General features: G+C 39.0%; 1 protein-coding gene across 1 annotated transcript in view; it reads right to left on the bottom strand.

Moving 5' to 3' along the window:
• LOC140229715 (E3 ubiquitin-protein ligase UBR2-like) overlaps positions 1 to 18063 on the bottom strand; it is a 69507-nt gene that overhangs the window by 30975 nt on the left and 20469 nt on the right. Inside the window, exons 8-21 of the mRNA XM_072309957.1 lie at positions 17678 to 17864; positions 15860 to 15964; positions 15051 to 15139; positions 13930 to 14028; positions 12703 to 12784; positions 12099 to 12174; positions 10453 to 10552; positions 8135 to 8263; positions 3887 to 3971; positions 3504 to 3590; positions 2971 to 3032; positions 2163 to 2273; positions 1269 to 1334; positions 141 to 248 (exon numbers count right to left, since the gene is read on the bottom strand). Coding sequence (XP_072166058.1) covers positions 141 to 248; positions 1269 to 1334; positions 2163 to 2273; positions 2971 to 3032; positions 3504 to 3590; positions 3887 to 3971; positions 8135 to 8263; positions 10453 to 10552; positions 12099 to 12174; positions 12703 to 12784; positions 13930 to 14028; positions 15051 to 15139; positions 15860 to 15964; positions 17678 to 17864 — 1386 coding nt within the window. The remainder of the gene's footprint in view (positions 1 to 140; positions 249 to 1268; positions 1335 to 2162; positions 2274 to 2970; positions 3033 to 3503; positions 3591 to 3886; positions 3972 to 8134; positions 8264 to 10452; positions 10553 to 12098; positions 12175 to 12702; positions 12785 to 13929; positions 14029 to 15050; positions 15140 to 15859; positions 15965 to 17677; positions 17865 to 18063) is intronic.

Raw genomic sequence — 18063 nt, 5'->3', positions numbered from 1 at the left:
ACAGTCATCATAGTTTATTGGCTAGTAAAAGGCACCTGTATGCATGTTAGGATTGCATGAAATTTGGACCTCGGGGATTTAGGGATGACTTGCCACCTGGTTCACACAACCTTACTCTAAGAGTGGTCAGTCTCAGTTACCTCAGGCGCCTTGCTCTCTTCAAACTCCCGTGTCCAGCAGCGGATGAGGTCAAATCGGCTGACCAGAGAGATGACAAAGTCGTTGGGATCCATCAGACTCCCTCCAATCTGGGGAGGCAAGAAGAGAGGGCACCATCAACCAATGCCATACATAGACACTGACAAATTCTTTACTGAAAGTAAGAGATTACTAAGCACAGCGGTGAAGGGCAACCGCAAGGTGTGAGTTTTTCTTATAGATGATAGATCATTATAGATCAGCAGTTGTGATCTTATAAATTCCATTTGTACAGGGAGACAAATTGAAGAAGACCCACACCTCGAATTCTTTAATGTTCATCAATGGGGTAGGGCAATTCAAAATGGAGGAGCCGTTGTGGTTCAGTGGTTAAGGTAACAGACTATCAATCACAAGGTCTCTGGTTCACGTCCCCTGGCTGCTGTGGGTGTGTCCCCCAGGCAAGGCACTGTATCCTCATTGCTTTGTTCCTTCGGAGGGGACTTAAAGCTTGCAATCCAGTTGCCTGCTTACAAGCATTCATTGTTTTCTTAGCGGTCACGTCAAACAAATCAATTTCATATTCAATATTCCAAAGAATTCAAACGTCATTATGTCATTTGTTGCGGTTCTATAGACATGTCAAACTAGCCATTGTGAGACTGTAATAATATCACTTAAATAGAACTCCAAGAACTCCTTATATCTTTTCTCTACAGATAGAAACAAGTTACTCTTTTCTGTGTAAGTATGAATACATGTATATTTCAATCTTGAGGAATGTGCCCAACATGTGATTTTACTGCAGATTTCACTGAGGCACTACATTACAAATTCTTTCCATATAAAATGTAAGTGCGAAAGTTGGTAACATACCTATAGACAGTTTTGCACTAACACACAGCCGCAAGTGATTTGTGAAGCTTCAGCTAATCGTACTTGCCACACATTTTGTCTCATTGGACTTTTCACCCTTTCACCCTAAAATATATGACCTTACATAGGAGGTTAAGCTGCATAAGGTTCTTAAATCAAGAATCTGCATGCAGTTTTTAACACCGTTTAGGTTCTAAACTGATCATATGCATAGCAGAGGGATGATGAGATTTAAGGCAGTGAGAGCCTATTACCTGTAGCATGAGGATATCCTTGTCATACATCTCTGTCTGGCACTTCACATTCTGGTAGTAGTAGATCTAGTAAGAGAAGGAACACACAAGGGATTAGCTCACCCACAAATAACCAGCTTTACAGGGATGTCACCAAGGCAACAAAGTGTACAGACACGAAAACAACTGCAAAGAAGTAAACTTGACCATTCCGGCCTAGATGTGGAGTGTTGTAATGTGTGACATAGCTAGTGAAGTATGTACATGCTATTTGCCATTTGTCATAATTGTATGAGATTATATTGGCCCATTCCTTATTGATCTGACTGACTTGATTATTACATTGTGCAGAACTTGAACAAATTTGCTAATGTTGACCAATATACATACAAAACATATTTGGGACATCGTGCCACTTGTAAAAATGCAGATTCTATCAACATCACCACTCACAAGAAGAATGTTCCTCTTGCCGAGGGTTTGATTCATATCTTTGTGACTATAACAGAAATAAAACCCAATAATGCTCACTATATTACTTTCACATAATTCAACCTGTGACAAAAATGACAGAACCTGATGCCACTTATCAAGAATAACAGAAGTCTTTTGCAGTGTAAACATAATGCTGGCTGATGGTGAGGGACTGCAGCATAAGGGATGGGAATCCTAACTTTCAACTGAAGGTCCCCAGATCAAATCAAGTCAAGTGCATAAGTCCTTGGACAATTTTTTTTTTTTTTTTTAACCCACTATGTCCCTCTCGACCTACATGTGTAAATAAGCACCTGGTAATGCCAGGGAGATGATAATGGCAGGGCCCTCTCATAGAGCAGTGGTAACACTGAAGAGGCTACCCTGGATAATGAAGACCAATATATTATTACTATCATTACAATGAACATGCTGGCGAACCTGGTTTAAAAGTGAGAAGCCGTTTCTCCGCCACATCCCAGCATGCACCTGTGCAATGAGGACCTGGGTCCGAAGGGGATCCTCTATCAGCTCTTCTGGGAGGAGGGTCGGCTGTGGGGTCAAAGGTCACATCAAATTGTGAAATGGTGATCCATGTCTTTGGGCACAGGGCGGCGAGAGTAAAAGAAGCATATCAACAAGCTTTCTGTCACTTGACTTGCATCAAATGTCAAGCGTCAAACATGTGACATTTCAAGTTCTTCCTCTTCTTTTGTTTTGCTTTTGATTTTATTGAGAAAATTCCTGAAAACAATGATGTGAATTAGTCAACTTTTAAAACATTACAGAATGTCACACTGAATAACTTCTGCTCTAACTCTGTTGATGGCAAATCACTTTTCCCTCTATGTCAATACCAGGGGAGTAGTGGGCCAAAGGGAGTTAAAAGGGTTCCATGTTCAATAAATACAAACTTCAAAAGCTAGCATTCATTTTTAATCTTCCCCTATCAATGAGTACACTGCTACTAAAAATTAGAGGATTCTTTTAACCCTCTCTGTGCTAGAGAATTAGACAGTGTGTGTAATTCTATAGGGTTGTCTGTGCCAATTGGCAGTTAAAGTACACATAGGATTAATGGTCTACTGAAATGAAAACTGACACTGGCTCTTGCACAGCAGTAGTACATGAAAATGACCCATCTTTTCCTTTTGACAAGTATCTACGACACACTGAGACAGCTACCTATTCTTAAAAGTCACCATTGTAGGAACCAGCTAAGCATTCACCCAAGTTCGATAACACTTACTCCGTTCATCAAACCCTCCGTGTAGAAATTGAGTCCATACCGGCCAAGGTGGAGATGCAACCCTGGGGAACAAGATTTTACTCAGAGTAAGTTCACAGTTAACGAAACAAATAGCTCAAAATCCTGGATGGTTTACTCATTTTTTTTTTCTCAAAGTACACATTCATTTGAATTATCATTATGTGTTCAGATTTGACTCGCACAGTGCACACTTTTATTGTAAATAGAGATAATCACTGTAGCACCTCCCCATGACACGCATGTGTGGTTCATCCCAGTACAGCTTCTTCAAGTATCATAGACAAATGTAGAGGCTAATATTATTCCCCCTGCCTTCTTAGGGAGATAAATCAAGTGCTCTGTCATTCAGCTAGAAAAACGATAGCAAGTTGAAATTCTCTTTATATTTTCCTTATATCATTCCCCTTTTAAAACATCACAATAGTTGTATTCTTCTTATCCAGCAGTGATGGCACCAAAACTTCAAAAAATCAAAACTTCTGAAGGGACTGTCTGATTCTCCTCCTACTTACCAGCCAAGAATCTGACCAAAGAATAATGGACACTGACCGGCATTTCGCTCACAGAATATCTGATACAGCTGCTCACTTTATTGTTGACTGTAAGATTGAAAAACAAAACACGACAAAAAACATGAAAATGATACATGACAAAGGACAAGCAAAAATAAGTACAATTTCGATGACATGCATTAAATCTGTAATGCTTTTAATTCAATGGTACATGTCTAAAAACACTCTCAGAAAGTGAGTCAGAAAACAAAAAACACAGAACAGGCCGACTTAATTGACAAAGAAAAAAAAATACGCTCTAAAAATACAATATCAACAAAACAAAACTGCATCTTCATATTACTGCTCAGGATAGGCCAAGCAGGGATTTGCCAGCTGTTTACCTTGAACATTCTCTCTTTCCATTTCTCTCGGGAGTTTTCTGAGAGCCGCCATCGTGGCCCTGTAGGCCTTGATCAGCAAAGACCTCTGAAAGAGGAGAAAAAACGGTTTGAGGTGATGAATCAGTAGACAGAATAACATCAACTACAAAAATGAGAAAGAAAAAAAAAAAAATCAGCACTGCTCTCAAACTAAGGAGGTGATTAACCCATCCACGTCTCATCCCACAAAAAACGTGGGAAGCATTATTTATGACCAAAAGAGGGCGTCCTCAGACCTCAGGCTTGGCCAGGAGCTGTAGAATAATTCTAGCCAATCACAGAGATCCTTACTGGGACTCAGAAAAATAATTTATGCAAAGAAACCTATTTTAGAATGTCTCTTATTGGCCAAAACACCTGCCAGGGGTTCGAGCCTGCTGAGAAACTAATCAATATTCATGTTTACAGCGCGCATGTATCTTTGTTGCCCCAGCAACTGCAGTGATTCCTTACGCGCGGTATCGGTGATATCGATCTCCTCATAGAGTGCTTGACGATATCTGATTACACGAGCTCTTGATCCTTGTGTACGGTGTGTACGTACGTGTGTGTTGTGTTGAATTCCATTTACGTTAGTGAGTGTGGGTAACTTCTCTAGGTTTCCCGTCCATTTCTCTCTCTTTTCTCTCTTTTGCTTTCGTATCATTCTATATCTTTTATTCTCAGAGTACAATCGTACTACTGAGAGTGTTTTGTTCATTTTTCTCAGTGACTATCTCGTTTGCAACAATTTTAGAGGTGAGTTTTTGTCCTAGTGTTTGTTGAGTTTTTGGATTGAACACGATGTAGCTTATCTACGTGTGTGAGAGAGAACATCGTAGTTTGTGTGGTACCCACTCGTTTGTTTCCGTGTAAGCATTTTTACCGTAAAGTGTCTTCATCGTTCGTCTTCCAAGCATCGTGTTTTCACCCTAGTTTTCCTCATCGTAGTTTTTTACCTCGATTTCTTTTGCGGTGCAAGATGTTCTGTGTATTTTTTCTACGGTAAAATGCCATCGTTGATGATCTTCGTGTATTCATTACTAGTTTTTCACCTCCGTTTCATTTTTATGTCTAACGTAGCGTAGTTACAACTATGTTTAGAGCTAGTTAGCTAGGTCTGCGATGTCTGTATCGTTTGCTGATGTGTTTTGTGAGCTGAGAGTGACTATGGTGGGAGTGATATTCACGGTTTTGCTGTGGTGCATGACGTTGATGGCGAGTAAAAACTACGACACGAGTAGTATAGCCTAGGCCAATGACGAGAGCGACACTGAAGAAACGGGGCCGATGCTCGCTCATGCACGGGAGTGGTCTAGAGACCTGCATTATTTATAATTTTTTTCCTTTTTCTTATTCACTCGGGTATCTAGTGCTACCAACCCAAAATTCGTGTCTCTGAAGAAACTCAACCAAAAGCTTGACAAGTTTGCATCAGGTCTATTCTGTAGTAAATATTAGAACTATATTCTAGGCCTAAATGGCGATGCTAATTTAGTTTTCATTTAGAACTCGACGAAATCCATTTTCTTTGCTCATTTTTCAACTGATAAATTATTTAGAACTGTACTAAAATTCTGATGTACTGCATTCACCATTGTAATAAAGAACCTGCTGATCAGGTGTTGTATTCTATCCTTTTCATTTCCTCCCTATCCTTTTGGTTTCTTTCCTGTCACTTTCTTCATTGACCCTGGATGGGAAAAAAAAATCCCATCTTGCCATGTAAAGACAGAACACATACCATCATGAAAAATCATGACATTGAAATAATAATGAAAAATATATGTGACCAAAATACTTGTTTGTGAAAATAAATAACAAATGAAAGGTGATTTCTTATGGAGCAGTTCTTTCAAATGTCAAACAGCTTCGATAATGAAGCAAGTGAAATCTGAAAACTATCCTGGCAACAAGTTGATATTGATAGGGAATTCTAACAAAAACTGTCACACCATTTGATGTTTGAATTTGTCTTTTTTATTGGATGAGGTTATAAAACTATAAATGCCACCGATAAAATAACAATCCTCTCAATTTGAACAAGAGCAGTAGGGTGGTACACTGGTACGACTCCGTAAACAACTGATTATATATGCATCGTATCCATGGGCAACTGCGGGATAACTGCAAGAAGGCGCAGGAAATTAGACTTGAGTCAAGAACGATTATTTATTATTATTTTTTTATTCAAACTATTATTTTTTTTTCTTGGACTGAAAAAACCCAAAATATTTCATATTACGTTTCTAAAATATATATGAATATCTGAAGTCTTTTTATCGTGATTTTATGAAGAATTAGAATTATTTTAAAAAATATAAATACTAGACGGGCTGAACAAGGAAGTCTAATTTCACCCCAAGAATTTGCAGCACACCGCATCTCGGGTGCATTCCTAGCGTTCTTGCCGCACTCTCACCTAGCTAGCTACACCATGTGCAAGCCATGGCCAGTCACATGTTCACCGCGCACAGAACACACGTTGGACTTGTAGCCAGTTTACCGATCTCATTCCTGATCTCGTGCGTGTAGAAAATTCTCCCAAAACTAAGCCAGACATGATTTTGGAACATACATTACAGTGTCAAGACCTTTTCAGTGGACTTTGAATTCGCTATTTGTCTGTTTTAGCTCTTGAATGTACGACTTCGAACGTCCGATTTGTTTTTCACCACACCACGTGGAGCTAGCTGCGTGTTTTTTCAGCCCCATGCTTCTCCACACACGTAGACGTCACACACACAAGCCATCGCGATCGAAGTTTGAGCGATAGCGATAACATGTGCGGAGCAGACATGCGGATTTCAGCACAGGGTAAATGAGTAGTTGAACGTATCACGATTGTAAAACAAATCTTTTTCTATGTCTCTGCAAATTTGAATTAGGTTATCTCAGCATAGATAGATTATGATACATTACAAAATAGATTAGCCATAGCAAGAACTTGCTTACATGAGCGTTATTAGATAACGTTGCAAAATAAAAACCCCGTCATTGAATGGAATGTTCCAGAGCTATCTCTGGGGGCTCGAGGACACTATGGACACGTCTATTCGCAAGTGGGTAAGATGTGATTACAGATGGCTTGAAATGAAGAGGATTTATGAATGAAATACACAGAAACTATTTTTTTTTTCATAATTCCTGCACAGTTTATTATTTCTTTTCATAAAATTCACATAAACTAGTGCTGCATTGAGTCAAGTAAGTGCATATTAGCACGAGTGTACACGCATCATCCCTCCTGCCTAGTGGGAATGACACAGGCAGTTTTTCAATGACGTATGAATGCCCTTCGCGTGTAGATCACGCCGTAGGGAAGATCGCGCCCAATTTCATGGCCAACTTACTAGGCAGGCACTATTTTACAGATTACACAGAGGCCCGTACGTGGATGGGTTAATGGTGTAGTTTTATTGACGCCGACATTAACATATACACAAACACTCTTTGCAAAAGGGGTAGAAAGAGTTGTTGGTTGTGCCCTGGCCAGCATATGATTCGGCACGCCGTACACCAGGGTACCGTTGTAACCCGGGGTACCGCGTTGTATAGCGCCATCTCATGCCCATTATTTACAATGCGTATCCGAATTCAGATACGCCGATTCTGAATTCGGATACAGCAAAGTCGTCGCAATGAACTAGCACCATAGGTGTTTTTCGAAGTACACTTGCATGCATTAATTGATGCATAATCACAAATAAGAAAACATTTTTGTGCATAATAATACTAAAAAATATTTTGACACATTTTTTGGTAAGCCAGGGTACAGCGCTGAAAAAAAATAATTAATTCAACAAAATGGCGAATTTTCATTTGGTACCCCAGGGTACCAAATATTGCATTATATCTGAATGAAAACTCAATTCCTGGAAATACCGTTTTTATTCTATTCTCAAACCAAAGGACTAAACTCTCATTCTGGAAAAACAAAATTCTTTTTAAAGATTCCTATAAACTGATCACAATCAAATATTGTGAAAGCATATTGCCAAGCATAACCACGACGGGCATCTTCTATGTAATTTTTTGCAAACAGGACATTTCAAGACAACATTCACCCAAATTTTCTTCAGATCCACAGTGCAAGTCATCAGGTGAGAATGATAAGGGCATTAAGTTGCCTCAAACACTGTGGCTTTGGTGGGCAACTTAATGCCCTTATAATTCTCTCCTGATTTTTGTCATGACTGCTTCCCGAAGAGATGATGTGCTGGCACTTACATCGGACGCACACCAGTCTAGAAGGAGGGTGATGCATGGACCCAATCTGATCTGCATGGAGACAGCCATCTCCCACTCTGGGTCATACTCAATGTGATGGCCGACCTGACGCCTTACGTGGTCCATTGCCTAGATGTACGAAAGAGACAGACATAAAGACAGACAGACACAGAGAGAGAGAGAGAGAGAGAGAGAGAAAGATATTTTTGTCATGTCATGTAGCTTCTCTCAAAAATGACTACAATTAATGCATTGACAGAATGTGGGAGTCACAGTTTTCTTGCATGTTCAACTAACCTTCAGAAGCACAAACTTTTTCTTGTTAATTCTGCCAGTTGGCAGGACTATGGCAAAGGCACCTTAACTGCTTTCTCTTATTTGTTGTTTTATTTTATTTCATTTATTTATTTATTTTTTTTTTTTTTGGGGGGGGGGGGGCTCTCGTGACCTTAGAAACAAACTAGAAATGTCGCTATGGCGACTGATGCCTCCGCCATAATGCATGATTCTCCCAATAGGCGTATAGTACAATGTCTTCACAATGTGTGATCCATGACAGTTTCACATAACTGGCAAAATATTGAAATGACAGGTTTGTCAGAAATGTCTTGAACTGGGTTTGCTTCAATTTTTTAAGAGTGCAGGTACACATGGGGAATTGAGAATTTGTACTTGAATTCTGACAGACCTTTTTATAAGTTTATGCATTGAGTAATTTCCAAGGTATGAAGAAAGAGTGTAATGACGGTACAAAATGTTGGGGTTTTTTTCTGGCCTTTGACCGTTAACCTTTGACCTTTGACCTTCTGGCTGGAAATTTCCCAGAGAATCTCCATTAGGTAATGCATGTACAGTTCGACCTCGATTATCCGGCCATGTCGGGACCGGCGCTCATCCGGATAAGCGAATTGGCCGGATATGGGAGACACAATGTTAATGTATATACCTGCCGTCCAAGCTGCCGTCCCAGTGCACTGGCAGCTACATGTAGGCAGGTAGCGTACCCCACAACGGTGGTGTAATCTATGCTAGCCTGCGCAAAATTGTAGTCCCTTCTTCACAAAAATAAAGTTTATCTTTATGTGAAAATCATACATGTTTTACCTCATTAGATATTGAGAAACCTATCATGCGCATCTTATGAAATTAGTGAAATAGATCCATGAAAGTCACTGTTTTTTGCTCAATTTTTGGATGAAAAAAAAAAAGTCCTTCACTGCGTGAACGCGTCCGGATAACAGAGATTTCCGGATAAAATTTCCGGATTGTTTTCTTTTTCCCATAGCGCTTAGAGACATTTTATGTAATAACGCGCTATATAAATGTTGTGAATTATTATTATTATTAAAAGGAGGCCGGATAATCGAGGTCGAACTGTATTAATTTTTGAAACTAATAATGCAAGCATTGCATATACTAGTATATGAGGGAAATAGTAAAATTTTGAGGAGATGACCTTGACCTTTGACCCCTGACTATTGACCCATGACCCCTAAATTTCCTAGATAATCCCTGCCAGTCAGTACATGTGTATGTACCAAGTTCCACGAAGATACATTGAACCATTTGCGAGAAAAGTGATATTGCAACATTTTCACCTAACCTTGACCTTTTGACCTTTGACCTTATGACATGAAACTCTCTCTGGAGAATCTCTACGCAGTAGTACATGTCCACACCAAGTTTCAAGAAAATACCTTTGGGCATTGCATAGATATGGGGGAAATTGCAACATTTGTAGCATTTGACCTTGACCGTTTGACCTTTGACCTCTTGCCAATGTCACTAAAATCTACTCCACTAATTGTCCTATCATACATCATCCTTGGACCAAGTTTGGTGAAAGCTGCTTCATCCAGTTTTGAGTTATCACGTAAACAGATAAATTTTAGGATTTGACCTTGATCTTTGACCTTTGACCTCTGTCTGATTTCACTGAAAAACTAATCAAGTAATCGTCCCATTATACATCATCCTCCAACAAAGTTTGGTGAAATTTGCTCTATCCAGTCTTGAATTATCGCGTAAACGGATACAATTTCATGATTTGACCTTGACCTTTGACCTTTGACCTTCAGCCGATTTCACCCAAAATCTACTCAAATAATTGCCCCATCATACTTCATACTTGGACCAAGTTTGGTAAAATTCCAGTAAATATTACTCAAGTTATCGCGTAAACGAAAGCGGACGGACGGACGGACGGACGGACGTACGTACGGACGGACGTACGGACAGACGGACAACCCAAAAACATAATGCCTTCGGCACCACTTCCTGGCGGAGGCATAAAAACAAAAAACAGCTAAATAACTTACATGCATACTGGTGAGAAGCTCCAGAAGAACCAGGACTCCCTCTATAACTCGCTCTCTCAGCACAGGCGTCCAAGGGTCCGGCTTGTTTGACAGCACATACCTGGAACATCACAGAGAAAGCACAGTGAAGCACCCCTTTTTCTTACCAAAGTGATACAGTCACTGTCTTTTCTTATAGCTTAATGCTGATTCCAAACATGATATCTCTGCCTAAGGCTTCTGGCAGTGAGTAGGAACTCAGATGCGAGCATGGTTAGCAACAGTTGTGTTCACAGATGTTAGGGCTACAATATGTGAGGTTGTTTAGAACCAGTTTCCATGGGGATAAATGGCTATGACATCACACTTCAGTACCCCCATTATGAATGACACGAAGAGTGACCACTGCAGGCAGGTGGCCACAGTAGACAGAATGGGACGGAGTCATACAAATGTCCATTTCTCTGTGAAGAAATTTGTATGTGGTCCTTACATGCAGTGGTTAGGGTGGATTCATGGACATGAAGATAGATTTGATACTCTTTTCGGTGTCATTCTCACTATTGTCTTTGTGCAGCTCACTCAACAAGCTGATCCACCGACACAGTGAGATACTCATACAGAAGACTGGTTAACAATCACATTAAGTACACATGACCTAAACTTCGGTTCGAGACAGGTTTATTTACCTCTTCTCGTGCATATTGTTTTTGTTTTTTTTTCCCTTTGCTGTTAAAAAGATTTATATGCTGAATGAAGGTTGATAAAGAGTACTGGCATTCACTGTTAATGGCCTCAAACATCAAGACCCAGGGCATCTTTGTTCCTAGGTGGCAACTTTGATTTAGATTGTAATGATACCAGACACGAGTTCACACATACAAGTCTTCTTTTTTTTTTTTTCAGCAGATACCTATAAAAAATGCATCATTCGTCTGTGTGTCCATCACATTCAATCCATGATAACTACTTCTCTTTTCTTACATCCTTACCAGAGCGAGTTGATAGATAGAGTTGCGACACTGGGGTACAAAGGTCACGTCAAATAGTTCCCCCTGGTCGTCGATGTCGACGAAATATTTCTACAGGGTTTTCACATAGGCGCGCAGTACCCGGACCCAGCGGCAGTGTGAGATACCATTGTTGCTTGCGACGGGAGTGTGACTTGTTGAGAAAAATGTCCTGTTTTTACGGCAATCATGTAAACATAATCAAGTAGAGAAAGGAGTACTTACTGTCAAAGTTAAGGAAACGGATGCAAACAACCGGAAAGGATGAAATATTTTCAGAATTGTTTTAACACTCCTGGATGATGTTGATGGGCGAACGTCAAAATGTAAGGACGGAAATATCATGTAGTCCCACTCCTTTACAATTGTTGTTGTAATTCAAAATCCCGGGTTGTGGGTCTTTATTGTTGTTATGACGACGAGGGGAAGCTATTTTGCACTCTCGCGCAAAACCCATGCGCGGAGCACGTAACTCTACTTTGCGCGAGCCACGGAGCAAAATAACAATGAATGCATTGTTTGCGTCATAATAGTGTACGCGGTTTTCTAAGGTCTTATCGACATCATACGACCAGGGGGAACTATTTTGAGGGTTTGACCAATCAGCAAGAACTTCCGGTGTCGCAACTCTATCTATCAACCCGCTCTGATCCTTACCTTAGGTCAAATAGGGCGCACTGAGCTCTCCGTATTGCATTTGGAGGATTTCTTCTAAACTGCAGCTTCCCTTCTCCTGAAAAGTAAATAGCATACAATTGACATGAAACAGTGACGACCTAAAATAAGAAAAACTCAGGGCTGTTTGAGGAAAAAAAAAAGTGATGAATAAGAAATATCCTCAGAACTCGATACACATCCTCACTTAACTCTGAAAATAGCATTAAACTAAGTACATACATTTTGTAAATTAGTTACAGCATGTCTTTGATTATAAGCCAGGCCAAGAGGGTAATCTATCAGTTTTCTTTCTGGATACCCATACTTTATATGTAGTATACTTCACAGCGTTTTCATTTTTGTTATTACAAGGGTCAGCTGACACTTGTGAAATTAACAGTGGCAGCAGTGCGGAAAAAAAAAAAAAATTTGCTCCAAAGCGCATAAAACAGATGAGCACCGAGAGCAATTCAGACCCAATCCCCTCTGATAAAAAGTCAAGTGTCTATTACAGGCATGTGACATCCCAAAATGGCTCTGGGATGAGCACTTGCCACCTGAAATGATGACATAACGGAAAATGATGACTTTTGTAACCACTCACCATCGACAAACTGTTTGGTCTGATCCACGTAACTCCTGAGAATGACATAGAGGAGGTTGTGTTCTTCGACTAGCATGCGAGACTGTCAAGAAATGAGGAATGTGGTTTTGATTGATTCTGTTTTTGCTGCTTGAACATATCAATGTGAATGTGAAAGCTAACCACACGTCGGCAAGACAGAAAAACAAGCAGTGCAGTAAAATAAAAGATATGCTTAATTTCGCACAACATGACAAATATTACCAGGGTTTTCTGTTTGCTATATCACTGTCTACAGGTGTGATAGTACATGTATCTCTCTGTTTTTGGTTGTTTTGTGGTTTGGTTGTTTTGTGGTTTGTTTGTTGTTGTTGTTGAAATGAGTGACTTTCTTACATTAAGTGTTGTCATTGGCAGCAAAAGAAGGCTGCAACAATTTGATAGTAAAACAATAGAATGGAAAATATAGAGTATTTCAAGAACATTATTCCCCTGCCTTCTGAAGGAGGTAGACATTTTCCAGTATATTAGAATGTGAAAACATGTTAAATATGCCCCGTGATCTTACAAACTGTTGTAGTCTTCTTTACCAGCAATGACAGCACATGGATTTAACCACAATTTCAGACATTTAAAATTACTAAATAAATTGTTTTATTTCTCTGAACTCCACTGATGTGTTCTACTCATATTTCTGAATTCACTGATCCACAAATTGTTAAAGGTAAATTCTTGTTTAACAGAATATTGACATAACACTTTCTGTCTTTATCAACAATATGACATCATATTTCTTTGCAGCCAATCCAGTCGAATCCTTTTTGAAAGTTCCAGAATCTATTCAAAATTTGAATCAATATTGAAATTGAAACTGATGTTAGTAGTTGACAATGTTGAGTCTTAAAACATTTTTAAATGTGACTATAAAGATACTGATCATAAGACTTTCTCTCATGTTCTATTAATGACAGCATGATACCAAAAAAGAAAAAGAAAAAGAAATTGAAATTGAAATGTGTCAGATACCACATAAATGAAGGTACTTAATCTGCTTTTAGTTTTACTTTATCACTGTGCTGTTGCAGTCTATTTCATTAACAGATACTGTACAGTGCTGAGGATAATACATTCCAAGTTTCATTAAATTCTGTCCAGCCATTTAATAGTACTCTGATCATAAATCTGACTTGGGAAGGGGGGGGGGGGGGGGAGAACAAAATCAGCCCGCCAGAAACGGTTTCCACTTACGACAGTTGGGACAGTGAATATCTGGACTGACAGAGACGAAATGGACAGGGCGTGGTCATGATCATCGGTGACGTAATCAAGCAGGATCTTTGGGTAGTGCTGCAAACAATGTGGAAGAAAAACCAACATTATAAAGAAAAACTTCCATTACATTTGCTCCTTTGACAATTGCTCCCATGAAACATAACTCTAATCCTAACCTAACACTAAACTAAACCTAAAACCCTTTCACAACCATAACCCTACGTTCTTGGAGAATATAACACCGGAGCAACTGTTGCAAGAGCAAAGGTCATGTCATCTTAAGAAACATCTCATGAAGAAATACAACTAAAAAGTAATGCATTGCACTCAATGGCCTGGAAGCTATGGCAGAAGTGCAATTGATAGCCATGTTTTCCTGTAGCAATATCACAAAAATAAACATAGTTTGCAGGACCTGAACAGCATAAAATCAAAATGACCCATGAAAAATTTGGTCTTGAAAGATAAAAGGAAGTAATCTCAAGCAATTAAAATAAACTCAAAGGAGAGGAGTGGACTATTTTAACACAATGTGCTTTAAATTTGAAGTGGATGTGGTTTTTAAGTTAGTTTAAGAGCATTCACATGGCAAATTGAGTGTCAATTTCTGTCAGAGAAACCTACGCAGATAATTTAAAACAACAAGATGAATTTATGTACGAAACACAATTGTAATGAAAGAAACCACTAGATGAGCACTTCTTTCGTCTCTATGCTTATTTCATTCTGGTCTGTTGGTTCCTGGATTTGGTGTTTGTTCACATAACATTCGTGCCATCATAGAATCTCCTGAATTTCAACAGCAAGTCAGGAAAGTTATCAAAGCAGATATGAATTTGTGAACGCAATCAATGTAAGAAGGAATGAACAAGGAAATTATGATGCAACAAATGGTGCAAAAAGAATGTATAAATAATTTACTGTATAAATGAATGTTTGTTTTGTTTGTACAAATAGGGCATGAATGAATGATGCATTAATGTAAGAATGAATGATGCACTAATGTAAGAATGAATGAACGAACAAATGAATGAATGAATGAATGAATGAATGAATGGAATGAATGAATGAATATTTGGAGGACACGGGTTTGTTACCTTTGTGAAGACAGCAGCAAACTTTTTCTTGTGTTCAGCATCCATTAACAATGTGAGCATGAAGAGCTGGTGCCAGTGGGTTCTGGCAACTGTACAAGTGCAACGAAAACAATAACATGAAATGAAACAATGATCAGAAATTTCAGAAACTTATAGTTGCAATAAGAGCCATTGTTGTTGTTGTCGTCGTCATCATGATAAATCTTACCAACAGTGACCTGTCCCATTATCATATGCAGGAGCACAAAACTTTGACAGTTTTGCATAAGACTTTGCAAATGAAGGACCTCCACGAAGTCTAGTGACATGGATGTTACAAGGCACTTGTGGGGTCTTGATAAGAGAAAGTGTTATCTTCTAGATGGTGAGTGCATGTAGTACTGGCAATATACAGTATACACAAAATATTACGCGAGTCTAATGTTTAGCGCAATGGGACTTCCCAACAATTTTGCGAGTGGTTAAATTTGTGATTGTGGAGTACGGTACTGAACTTAAAAATCTTTGCATGCACGTCACATTCATGTCGGGTAAGATTTAATATTTTCGCTTGTTTTTAGATTCGCGAATAGCACCAAACTTGTGAAGTTCGTGAAATATTTGGTATATACAGTAAACGAAGCATAAGATGTACACATATAAAAAGTGTGGAAATTGTGAAAAATGCTTCGATAACTGCTCCAGAGGATGGCACTAACACCAGTACTGTTCAAAGAAAGATATTTCTTCCACAACTCAGAACTTAACACTGGTGTATGGCAAGCACAGACTGATATACAAAAGAAAAAAGTTCTGTAATACTGGCTCACCTTTCCAGAGACTGGTATCATCCAGTATACACTCCTCAACTATCGCTCTACCACGGTCTTCATCCACCCAAAGCAGCTCCTGACATAGCAACACACGCAAGGCATCTACATTGTCCAGGATAAAGCACGTCAATTCACAAATGATGTGATATATTAGGAGTATACAGTATATAGAATATATATATAATTATATGCACATAAATGACAATACTGAAATAATGAATCATTTTTTTAAGCATATAAACAACATCCACTGCGCTGCAAGAGGTACTTGATGCTATTTGACTGCACTGTCATCACATATGAAGGTTTTTCTGCATTCTGGGCCCTGCTGCATAAAATGATGCAATCAAACAAAAGTTACCAAAGTCTAAAAAGTCAGGTATCAGCAAATCATAATTGTGCATTCACAGACTTATGTTTAAAGGACAAGTTCACCTTCATTAACATAAGGATTGAGAGAATGTAGCAATATTAGTAGAACACATCATTGAAAGTTTGAGGAAAATCGGACAATCCGTTCAAAAGTTCTGAATTTTTGAAGTTTTTGTGCAGTCACCGCTGGATGAGAAGACTACTGCAGTGTATGATGTCACATGCGTACAACAATATAAGGAAAATATAAAGAGAATTTCACAAAATTTCATCTTTTGAAAAAAGTACACATTCCCTTGACTCGTTACTGACATATGTTATGGGTAATATTATTCCCATTGCCTTTAGAAAGAGGCAAGTCAAGTGCTCTTTTATTATGCGAAAAAAGTGAAAAAATGTTGAATTTTCTTTACATTTTCTTTATACTGTTGTACTCATATGACATCACGAGCCTTAGTAGTCTCCTCATCCAGCGGTTCCAACACAAAAATTTTAAAAATTCATAAATTTTGCATCAATTGTCCAATTTTCCTCAAACTTTCACTGATGTGTTCTACTGATATTGCTGCATTCTCTCAATCCTTATGTTTATGAAGGTGAACTTGTCATTTAACTGATATTCTGGCTTATGTTTGATCTCAACTCTTATGTAACACGGCTGAAGCTGTTCATGCACTGTGGCAAGAACTCAAGATCAAGGTTGATTTTAGTGCAATCAGTCAAATAGCTGAACCAATCATTCCCCCAGAGAGAGAGAGAAAAAGTTGCCTCTGAAGTAAATGAATTTCTGTAAGTCAGTTATGTAGGAGACAATCACGGAAGGTGTTCACTAAACCTGGCTACTAGTGCATCAAGAATTACTTGCAACTCATAGCTACAGCCCGGTATACTCGATACTGAGATTACAGAGAAAAAAAGGTAAAGATATTTGTGCCAACTTGGTGTCAATGAAAGATAACTGTCACAGAAATGTGTGTATCACACCAAACAAATAACAACAAAACATCCTAACATATCCAAACCCTCCCCTTGATTGGGGGGGGGGATACTGTAAGAAGTGTCACAGGAATGAGTACAGCCACTTTGACACAAAACATGAATAAAAGCTGAAATCATCAAATTCACAGAATAAAAGAATTTGACTTTACCTTCTACAACTAGTCGAGTATATATACGCAAGTGTGCCAACTGCTGCTTACTGTATAAGCTGTTATTTTTGCAAGGGTTTCATTTTCGCGAATTTCGTGAATCATAGTTGGACCACAAACTAAACAACACACAAATATGTTGCCACGCACTAGGGTAATAGCACATTTACAATAGCCTCCATGTCAATTCACAAAAAAATCTCGCAAAAATGTCTGTCACCTCTTCATTCACAAAAATATCTGTACGCGAAAATGACAGCTTATGCAGTAATTGAAGCTATGAAACTCTACGTACCTGATCGTCCGGCGAGTGAGGCCATCCAGCGAAGGAACCACAGGCAGCATGACTGGTGGGCCACCATCGTTGTGTGCATCACAATCACTTTGAGGGGGGTGCTGTCGAGCCGTGACGTTGTCCGCTCGATGATGCTTTTCGCCTGGTCACACTCCCTTACCTGACCAGTGCGCACGGCACTACGACCCTGTCATGATCAAAAACATCAAACTTAAGTATCATCTTCGTAGTTACTCAGTGCCTACATGGAATTCTCATTAAGAAGCAAAACAAAAGAAACTAGAAAAGCACTCATAGAGCGCAGAACTTCGCCAAGCATATCATTTCCATCCATTACACATGTATGCTGAAAATCACTCAATTTCCAAATGTAGTTTTGTTAACAT

This window comes from Diadema setosum, chromosome 1 (genome assembly GCF_964275005.1).
Source record: "Diadema setosum chromosome 1, eeDiaSeto1, whole genome shotgun sequence".
In the NCBI taxonomy this organism is placed as follows: Eukaryota; Metazoa; Echinodermata; class Echinoidea; order Diadematoida; family Diadematidae; genus Diadema; species Diadema setosum.
This window is presented reverse-complemented; position numbering and strand designations above follow the sequence as displayed.